The sequence below is a fragment of the Natator depressus genome, chromosome 6 (assembly GCF_965152275.1).
Source record: "Natator depressus isolate rNatDep1 chromosome 6, rNatDep2.hap1, whole genome shotgun sequence".
NCBI classification, from domain to species: domain Eukaryota; kingdom Metazoa; phylum Chordata; order Testudines; family Cheloniidae; genus Natator; species Natator depressus.
The window spans coordinates 62,409,817-62,420,606 of NC_134239.1; the positions used below are offsets into that span (position 1 = coordinate 62,409,817).

At 42.1% G+C, this 10,790-nt stretch overlaps 1 protein-coding gene across 2 annotated transcripts; it reads right to left on the reverse strand.

Annotated features, from left to right (window-relative positions):
- Nucleotides 1-964: 964 nt before the first annotated feature.
- LOC141989139 (galectin-related protein A-like) lies at nt 965-8,288 on the reverse strand. Of its 2 annotated transcripts, XM_074955507.1 has the most exons (4): nt 7,969-8,288; nt 4,597-4,685; nt 2,218-2,392; nt 965-1,798 (listed from the first exon to the last, which is right to left on the reverse strand). In XM_074955507.1, the coding sequence occupies exons 1-4, from the start codon at nt 8,125-8,127 to the stop codon at nt 1,655-1,657; spliced, it is 567 nt and encodes a 188-aa protein (XP_074811608.1). In that variant the 5' UTR covers nt 8,128-8,288; the 3' UTR covers nt 965-1,654. The 2 variants fall into 2 exon arrangements, with proteins under 2 accessions (XP_074811608.1, XP_074811609.1); XM_074955508.1 differs by lacking the exon at nt 4,597-4,685 and having other exon boundaries at nt 7,969-8,063.
- Nucleotides 8,289-10,790: the final 2,502 nt, after the last annotated feature.

Below are 10,790 nucleotides of genomic sequence, written 5' to 3' on the forward strand. Positions count from 1 at the left end.
AGTACATGCCTTCCACTAACTCTCAGAGGAAGTGTGATGGCAGAGCCAGAAATGGAGCCCATGTCTCTTAAGTTTCATTGCAGTACTTTACCCACAGGCCCATCCCTCCTTGAGTTGAAGTTTTCTGTCCACCAAGCTATATACTGAAAAAATGCTCTCTTCAGAGAGGATTTCCCCTTTTTCCTCTGTTACAACCATTAGTGGCCCTAGCCATTTTGCTGGGAGAAAAATGGTTTTTGTCCCCCCCCCGCCACCTCTAACCCCATGTGCCCAAGTGTGTGGAAAGCTGGCCAATCAGGGGCAGAGAGAGAGGGGAGAAAACAAACAAAAACCGAGCAGCACAGCAGTTTGCAATCCCTGAAAGTTGGGGCCCAGGGCAACTGCCTTGCTCACCCACACCTAGAACCAGCCCCGATTACAGCCATTCATAAATTATCTGAACTTTATCTAGATGCACATTTTGGGACTGCAGTACACAACAGGGCCCGCAGAGAGGCAAAGGCCTTTGGTTGGTAATGTGCATGAGGATGTGTGGATGGAATGGGAACAGGAGCCAGGGAAGAAGACCCAAGGCAGGAGCAGTGTCAGCACCATCACCACCAATCGTGTGCTGAGGTGTCTTGTGTCCTGCTACTTGTGTCTTCGGGCCACTAGCTTTAGGAGTTACTCCAGATTCATACCACGGTAATTCAGATCAGAATCTGACCCATTGTCTTTAAGGGAGAGTTTCACAGGAAAAGGACGGAAGCCTGAGACATGTAGATTGAAACTCATTGGAAAGGAATGTATTTTTTTCACTGTTTGCAAAACATCAAGTACACAGTATAGTGTATATATGTTTAATAATAACAACCGCTTCTCTAAACCTACCAGGGCAAATGATTAGCACAACATTAAGATGGATCAAATGTTTATTTCTTAAAGCAGGTAAAGAGGTTTGCCGGTAAATGGGCAGATATGGCTGGATATAGGAACAGATGATGCAGATTTAGGTACAGATGTTGTTGCACAGGGCCAGTTAAGACAAGACTGCCAAACCTGCAGCTCTACAGAGCTCCCAGTTCATGAGGGCTCCACCCACTAGAGACAGTTGGAAATGCTAGTGGGCCATTCACTGCTCCACGGTGTGAGGCACGAAGTGCTTTGTGCTGACTGCTGAGCATTGTGATCATAGCTTGGGGTAATAGGGTGTCTCGTCCTCTAACATGGACCTTGCTGGGGTACACCACAGGTTTCCTCACCTATTTAACAGATTGCCTTCCACTACATGCTAAATCCCACTCTCTACTTCTAGATATGTGACCTAATAACCCCACCCATCCTCAGGTGACTGAGCCCCTCCAGGTGGCATGGCAGAACAATTTAGAGCCAATGAGGGTAGAGAAGGCTGCACACTGTCTGAATCACAGGTTTGCAGTCTGGAAGGCCCAACAGAATGGCTTTGCAAAGAGCCTCATGTGCTTGAACCAACCCTGTCATTGCAGCTCTTCAGGCTCTGTGAGAAAAAGCAGACATTTCAAACTTGTTAGCAAACAAACCCAATCAAAGTCCACATTTAAAATCTCAAGAAGTACCAAGAAGGAAAAAGAAAACACTTCTATGTACATGGGAAAGTACATTTGTCTTAGTTCATTGGTGATGTGGGGTCCATTTTTCAAGCCACCTTGGTAAGTCTGATGTCCCCTGAGATTTGTAAAGCTGTTACCAAGTGCAGAGGCTGAACACGGTGAGTGAAATAACAGAGCTGCCGTCCATCGAGCAGGACACGGATCTGCTGGTGCTCACAGAAGAGCTCCATCTGCAAAGGAGCAAGGGCAAAGGGGGGAATTAGAGGCCAGCACCAGGGGCTGTCTATTTCACTAGCCTGGACTTTGGAACCCCAAGTGCTCTATGAAGTGGAGTGTAAGGTCTGTCTAGATTCTCTACGTCTCCTGTAAGTAACATCTTATCTCTGCTGAAAAGCTCTTACAGCAAATTATCCTCAGTGAAAGGGAAAAAGAATTTGCACATAGAGATGGTTCCTCCACCTCAGGAGGTGTTGGGGGAAGCTTGCACGGCCGCTCCCCATGCTGTACTAGTTTGATGGCAAAATAAGACTTAACTCTTCAGGACTGTCAATCTGGCATCTTTCAACTGTATAAAATTCACTGTGTTGTACTCAGCTGGTCCCTTGCTCTACTGTCTCCCCCCTACACCCATGATAACTAACAAGAATACCTTAAACGTGTCCCCTGCTGTGAATGGGAAGTAGGGAATGTTCTTCTCCTCTCTTCCCCATTTCCCAGCAATCTGTGCATTCCGGGTGATGGATTTCTCACTGAAGTTGACTGTAAGTAACAGCCCAATATCCTTGCTTGCATCCATGGGGTCACAGAGCAGAGTCACTGCAAAGCTGTAAGGACCAAGTCAGTGATCATGAACAGGACTTTCAGCAAACTACCAGAACATGGTTGGAGTGACAGATGCACATAAGGACATAGAGCATCCATCCCAAACCACTTAGTGTGGCATATGGCCATGTTTTAATGGTCTGGTGGTTGTAATATCCTGAAATGATGTCCCCCATATTCATGAGCAGTTCTTTGGAATAACTAAAGCAGACCCGCCCTGAAAGAATCCATTTCAGGTTTTTCATTTTGGGAGTGCTTAGCCAGTTTTATGCAGACCTCAAACCAATCTAGACACATTCAGCAATGCTGGTTACTGTAGTTGTTTACCTTAACACTGAGTCGTAAGGTATTAACTAGTGACTTGTCTTAGGATGTGACAGTGGTACTGCAGTTATGTCCAATGTAATGGCACCCTATAAATACTTCTACTATGTGATCAATGGAGATTGTTTTTCTGTTTTATTTTGATTTGAGAAGGGAAGAAAGGAGTGAGCTCTTTAGTGTCAGATTGGTATCAGGATCCCTTTCCTTTACATGGATTGCAAATCATATAACAACAAAAGGAATAACTGGAGTGTGTATACTAGGTAGTTTGTCACAGTTTCAGAGTTAACTGCACCTGTATTCCCCCTAGGTGCTTCCTGGAGGGCACCAACTTAAGGTTTCAGGCTTCCATCTATTATCTCTCTTGGGATACCCCCATCCCTCTCCCTCCTGCCTGCGGTTTTAAAGCTGCACAGCTCCCTCTCACACACTGTGAAATCCCCAGTAAGTCCATCCAATGGCTAGCTCCTGTGCAATGCTTTCTCGCCCAGGGCTATGAACATTACCAGTGGTTGCAAGTTCCCACACAGCTCAAGCACATTTATTCTTAAGTATTACAGAGAAAACATTTAAAGAAAAGTTTCTACACACATTCACCCATTAGTCTAAGGGGGCCCTAGTAGGCTAAAGTCTTTCTAACCCTTCCACAATGTTTGGACCCCCCTCTTAGACAGAAGGACGTGTCCATTTACTGGCCTAGAGTCAGTTTAAACCCAGCCTTTTCATATCAAAAGCCCTTTCTTTGTCTGTTGGCCTCAGGAAAACCCAGTTTGATTCAGAATATACAAACCTCCCCAGCGGTTTTGTTAGTCTCTAACAAAACCTAGTCTCTAAGGTGCCACAAGTACTCCTCGTTCTTTTTGCTGATACAGACTAACATGGCTACCACTCTGAAACCTGAAAAATCTATGAATCTGGAGCAGCGGGGGAACAGGGCTGTGGCTCCAGGAGGAGGGAGAGGGAGCAAGTTGTTTCATACTTCCCCTTGCCCTGTTCCCAGCTGCGTCCTAGCAGCCCTCAGGATTTTGCTGAATATTTCCCCTCAGCTGGTGGCTGTGGCTGAGCAGACATCTACTGCTAACTCTGTTCAAGGACATACCCCATGGATAAAGCTAAGATTTAGTCATGGGTATTTTTAGTAAAAGTCAAGGACAAGTCATGGCAATAAACAAAAATTCACGGCCCATGACTTTTACTATAAATACCCATTACTATATTTAATCTCCTGAGCCCCGCAGCTTTGGGGGGGCCCTGCTTCAGCATTGGAGTTTGACTGCCCCTGGTGGCCCGCTGCTCCGGTGGCCCCCGGGACCGCTACTGCTTGGGCAGTCCCCGGGGCCAGCTGCACTGGCCACTATTTGGGCAGTCCCTGGGCTATATCAGGATCCATAGCTGTAAATGACTATAGCTGCCATCTAAACTGCACACAGCTACAGACCAGAGCTTTTTATGCTTGAAACTACTGGATTCTACCACTTGTGCAAAATTAGATGATGATGCTGTCTTTGTAGGCCTCCAACCACTAGTGGGCATTATAATCCCAGATCCTGGATTGGGTCTGATGCTGTCCAACAGAGGGAAAGACTGCACATACACACCAGGTAGTTTATATCACAGAAACAAGCAGAAGAAGGTTTGTTGCTTGCACAATCACTTTACCACATTTTTAGAGAGACTGGGCTATCAGTTGTCTCCCCCACTTCAATCTCACTGCAAAAAGAAAGAGATTAGGTTGTGGCCCATGATTATGAGTCTGTACAGCTTCCCTTCCAAACTCAAAAGAATGCAGGCCCTCAAGGAACCTCTTGTGCTTATGGCCAGCCTAGATGGCAGATACTCCTATACGTGAAATAAGCAACTGAACAACAGCTCCCCACCCTACCTCTTGGGGTTGGAACATATGACCCCAATAATAGTGATTTTCATGGCTGGTTTCAGTCCTCCTTTAATTTCACCAATATATTGCTCCACCTAGTGGGAAAAAATAACTGTTATTGATCTCTAGATTTGCAGCCTGCATGGTAAACTGCAGAACCATGTGATAAACTGCATTTATTACACACTTCTGTCATCTCACCGGCCTTCTGTTCACCAATCAATTTCCCCTGGGACTTATTCTAACAATGCAAGCCACTAAGTACCTTTAAACCACTGCCATTTTTTAAAAATAACTATAAAAATTCTTTCTTTATCCTGTCTACAAATATACTTGAAAATGAATTAGCTGCAAAACAATTCTACCTTTACTAACCCCAAACAGCTCCCTGATCTGTTTTAGGGGTTAGTGACAATTTTAATAGAATAAGTGACTAATGCAGAGGATTAGAATTGGGATAGTACTTCTCTATCTCACAGGGATGTTTTGCGAGTTAATGGTTATAAAATATTTTGAAAATATAAAGTGCTATAAATACATAAGTAGTATATAGTTGTACTCATTTACCTGTGTAAAAATTTTTGAGAAACCTCAGATAGAAGATGCGATAAAAGAGCTAAGTGTTATGTTATTAGCAATTTTCATCATTTGCTTTATTTTTCAAGCTCAGTGCACAGGTAAAACTAACGACAGAGTCAAAGGACTAAATCTTGCAAGCCTTATCAGTCAAAACTGCAATTAAAGTCACCAGGAGCTCTGTACAAATAAGCATTTAGGATTTAGCAGGCTTTAGTCCAAGGAGAGAGGGCTGAAAAGAGCTAAGAGAGTTGATAATAAAATATAAGAACCTAAGAACTGCCATACTGGGTCAGACCAATGTTCTAGCCCAGTATCCTGTCTTCTGACAGTGGTCAGTGCCAGATGCTTCAGAGGGAATGAACAGAACAGGGCAATTAACAAGTGATTCATCCCCTGTTGTCCAGTCCCAGCTTCTGGCAGTCAGAGATTTAGGGACACCCAGAGCATGGGATTGTGTCAATCCTTGATCATCCGGGTTAGTAGTAATTGATGGACCTATCTTTCATGAATTTATCAAATTCTTTTTTGAACCCAGTTATTCCTTTGGCCTTCACAACATCCCCTGGCAATGAGTTCTACAGGTTCTAATATTACTGACTTGGTATCTCTACTGACATAGGATTAAGCTTAATAAAAATCAGACCTTTGTGGCAGTTTGCATGATCTTTTGTTCATAATGAAGCAGCTTCCATTCAAATGTAATTTGCTACAGTTGAACTTCAGAGTTATGAACACCTCAGGAACGGAGGTTGTTTGTAACTCTGAAATGTTCGTAACTCTGAACACAACATTATGGTTGTTCTTTCAAAAGTTTATAACTGAACATTGACTTAATACAGCTTTGAAACTTTACTGTGCAGAAGAAAAATGCTGCTTTCCCTTTATTTTTTTTAGTTTATGTTTAACACAGTAGTGTACTGTATTTCCTTTTTTTTTTTTTTTTTGTCTCTGCTGGTGCCTGATTGTGAACTTCAGTTTCCAAATGAGGTGTATGTTGATTGGTCAATTTGAAACTCTGGTGTTCATAACTCTGAGATTCTACTGTATATCACATGATTTTTTAAATAGATCTGTTTGGATGGTTTTTTTTTAATAGATCTGGTTGATCTGAAAAATTAGATCTGTTGGATGATTAAACCTTAAAAAAAGAGCAAATCTGCAATTCATCAAATGGTTGCTGATTTTCATGAGCATACAAACTAGAGATAACAGATTTCTCTCACATAGTGATACTCAGACTGAGGATTGTGAGCCACAAGTGGCTCTTTAATGTGTATCCTGCAGTTCTTTGTAGGACATGATATCAAAACACTGTGTGATTTAATTATTAATCTAAGTTGTTAACCAATCAGGATGCTTTTACTATGTTATTAACCTACTGTAGTTGATATAATAATAATAATACTTGGTCACTCATTTTGCTGTGAAAATAATATAGTAAATGAAACAATGAATTCACACTACTGTGGTTCTTTTGGGCAATGCTGAGGTCTGAGTATCACTACTCTAGCACATTCCTGTGGGGCTAGTGGAGGACTGTTCAGAGGAAGGATGGCTCAATGATTAGGATGCTGGCTTAGAATGGGAAAGAGCTGGGTTCAACGCTCTGCTATGCCACAGGCTTCTTATGTGTCCTTGGGCAAGTTGCTTAGTTTTTCTGTACCTCATTTGTCCATGTGTAAAAATAGGAATAACAGTACTTCCCTACCTCACAAGGTGGTGGTAAGCCTAAATACATTAAAGATTGTGAGGCACTATGGTGTTGGGGCGGGGTTACTATAAGTACAAAAAAAATTGTTTACTATTACTCCAACGCTTTTTCTAGGTTACTTTGGTTTAAAATGTCCCAAACGACAGCATGTGGACCATTCCCTATGAGTCCCATCCGAAGACTATTCCAGATGCTAATAGATATCATGGTTAGAAAATTTCTCCTAATAGTCTGCCTAAATTTTCCTTCTTCATTTCAATGTATGTAATTTCCTGTCCTTCTTTCAGTTTCAATATAACAACTAGTTAGATCCCCCCTGAGAGTGGCATTTACAACCAAATACTTTCTAATCCCACAGACAGTTATAGAACCCTGCTTATTTTTTTAATAATTTTAAAAAATAGAGAGAAACAACTAGAGAATCTAACACTTTTAGAAAATGTACAATTATTCCTTGGGGGAACGGAACAGAACCCCAGGCAGGAAAATTTAGGATACTCATCAGAAGAAAAGTGTCAAAGGGTGAGATGTATTAGACTGTGGAGTACCCCAAGGGAAGTGGCAGACTCCCTTGAGATATTTAAAATTAGACTAGACAAACTAGTGGAGAATATGTCTCCTCCTCCCCACCAACACTCATTGCTTTCTTAAGTGAGAGACAATAAAATGAAATAATAACACTTTACAATCTGAAAGGTGGGCTGTGAAGATTAACTACTTAATTTTGGAAAGCCCCATACCGTAAATACTATTATATGTATGTATGATACTACATAACGAATAAATGTAAGTGTACCCCTGGCTTCCATGCGGTTTTTGCACTTACAAATTCTTCCATGGTACCCTGAATACAGGCTGAGGTCTGATCATTCACAGGTGATTCCCTAGCTGAGACGGAACACATGGTATGCCTGAAACCTACTCAGGGATCCAGCATGAGGTAGCAGGAAGAGATCCTGAATGGGTCTTAATTTGGTTACAGGAAGACCCATGCACCTCTAGCAGTTGTATCTTTTTAATACATTTATGTATATAAAAACATATTTTCTATTAAAAAAAAAACCCTACCAGTGGATTTATTCACTTACATTTGTGCCCCTGTCATTTTCTGTCATCTCTCTGTAGCAGCCTCGCAGCAAAGTTTTCTTTTCTTTTCTTTTCTTTTCTTTGTGTGTGTGTGTGTGTGTGTGTGTGTAGAAAAAATATACAAAAACCCCAGAATAAAGGGAGGATGTAAGGGGGAGCATTATCTCAGTCAAACACTGGTTAGACACCACCCTCTCAAATAGCTGAGTCACAAGAGCCTACTCTTCATCTTCCATCACACAGTGGCAAAAGGCGATAGAGAAACAGTGAGGAACTTGATAGCTCATAGGTATAAAAACAGCTGGGAACTAGTAATCGTTCTAGTACTAGTCTAGGTCATGATAATGCAATTAACTCCAGGCAAGTGAACCCTGGCACTCATGTGGACCCCATTGACTTTGGTGGGGTTCCATGCAGGCACAAGAGTCTACCCATGCAGAACCCAGTGCAGAATCAACCCTAAACTGGCAGTGACTGAAAATCATTATCTAATGGCGGCTAGCTAGCCTAAGGGAAAGGTATTGGTGGTCCCAGTCCAGTTCCTCTTTGGACAAGCGTCCATATCACAAAAATACCATCAAAGATGGCCCTAGCTGGACTCCTTGTTGTAGAAGAAACAAGACCAGATGCCTGTGGACACTAAGGCAATGGAGCCTAAATACCTTTGTGGAACTTGGCCTACACCTCTCACTCTTGTATGCTAAGTGGTCCCTACAGAGCAAAGTTGAGGGGCAGCATGAACTGTCACTGCCCATGCTGTACCTTTTCAGTGGATATGCAAAAGATTTAATTCCCCAGGGCTTTCAATATAATGCCTCTGACAAAGCACTGAATTAACATATTTTTAAAAACTGTAAGACCAGCTATATTGGGTCAAACTAATGGTCCATCTAGCCCAACATCCTGTCTTGCTGCAGTGGCCAATGCCAGGTGCTTCAGAGGGAATGAACAGAACAGGCAATCACAGAGTGAACCATCTCATCGTCCACTCCCAGCTTCTGGCAATCAGAGGCTAGGGACACCCAAAGCAAAGGATTTAGGGTGACCAGATAAGTGTGAAAAATCGGGACGGGGGTGGGGGGTAATAGGAGCCCATATAAAAAAAAGCCCCAAATATTGGGACTGTCCCTATGAAATTAGAACATCTGGTCACCCTAATGGGGTTGCATCCCAGACTATCGTGGCTAATGACCATTGATGGACCTACCCTCCTTGAATTTATCTCATTTTTTTGTAACCCTGCTATAGTTTTGGCCTTCACAACATCCACTGGCAATGAGTTCCACAGGTTGACTGTGTGTTGTGCAAAGAAATACTTGCTTTTGTTTGTTTTAAACCTGCTGTCTATTAATTTCATTGGGTGACCCTGGTGTTTGTATTATGTGAAGCAGTAAATAACACTTCTTTATTCACTTTCTCAACACCATTCACAATTCTATAGATCTCTATCATATACCCTCTCTCAGTCGTCTCTTTCGAAGCTGGAAAGTCCCAGTCTTTTTAATCTTTCCTCATACGGAATCTGTTCCATACCCTTAATCATTTTTGTTGCCCTTCTATGTACTTTTTCCAATTCTACTATATCTTTTTTGAGATCAGGTGACCAAAACTGCATGCGGTATTCAACGTGTGGGCATACCATGGATTTATATCATAGCATTATGATCTTTTCTGTCTTATCCATCCCTTTCCTAATGGTTCCTGACATTCTGTTAGCTTTTTTGGCTGCTGCTGCTCATTCAGTGGATGTTTTCAGAGAACTATCCACAATGACTCCAAGTTCTCTTTCTAGTATGGTAACAACTAATTTAGACCCCATCATTTTGTATGTATAGTTAGGATTATGTTTTCCAATGTGCATTGCTTTGCATTTATCAATATTGAATTTCATCTGCCATTTTGTTGCCCAGTCACCCAGTTTTGTGAGATCCCTTTGTAACTCTTTGGATTTTGCTTTGGACTCAACTATTTCAAATAATTTTGTATCATCTGCAAATTTTGCCCCCTCACTGCTTAACCCTTTTTTCAGATCATTTATGAATATGGTGAACAGCACTGGTCCCTGTACAGACCCCTGGGAGACACCACTATTTACCTCTCTCCATTCTGAAAACTGACCATTTATTCCTACCCTTTGTTTCCTGTCTTTTAACCAGTTACTGATCCATGAGGCGACCTTCACTCTTATCCCATGATTGCTTACTTTGGTTAAGAGCCTTTGGTGAGGGACCTTTTCAAAGGCTTTCTGAAAGTCCAAGTACATTATATCCACTGGATCATCCTGGTCCTTCGTTGACCCCTGCCCCCTCCAAGAATTCTGTTTGATGAGGCATGATTTGCCTTTACAAAAGCCGTGTTGACTCTTCCCCAACAAATCGTTTTCATCTATGTGTCTGATAATTCTGTTCTTTACTATAGTTTCAGCCAATTTCCCTGGTGTTGAAGTCAGGTTTACCAGCCTGTAATTGCCAAGATTGCCTCTGGAGCCTTTTTTAAAAATCGGTCACGTTAGCTATCCTCGTCTAGTCATCTGGTACAGAAGCTGATTTAAGTGATAGCTTACATACTGTAGTAAGATGAGGCCCTGAAACATAAACGTTTTGGTATCAGAGGCCTGGTATGAGACCTAAGGCCTGAGCTAAAGTAATGGTCAAGACTTTGCTAACATAAAGCAAAGTTAAGCTGCGAGCCAGAGGCACGCCCTGCTCACAGAAGCTGGCAAGGAAAGGGCTGATGTTGCATAAAGATATGCTGTTGCATAAACATATATCTAAAGTGTATTAGATACCAGAGCCATACACAAATGGTACAAGAACATTCTTAT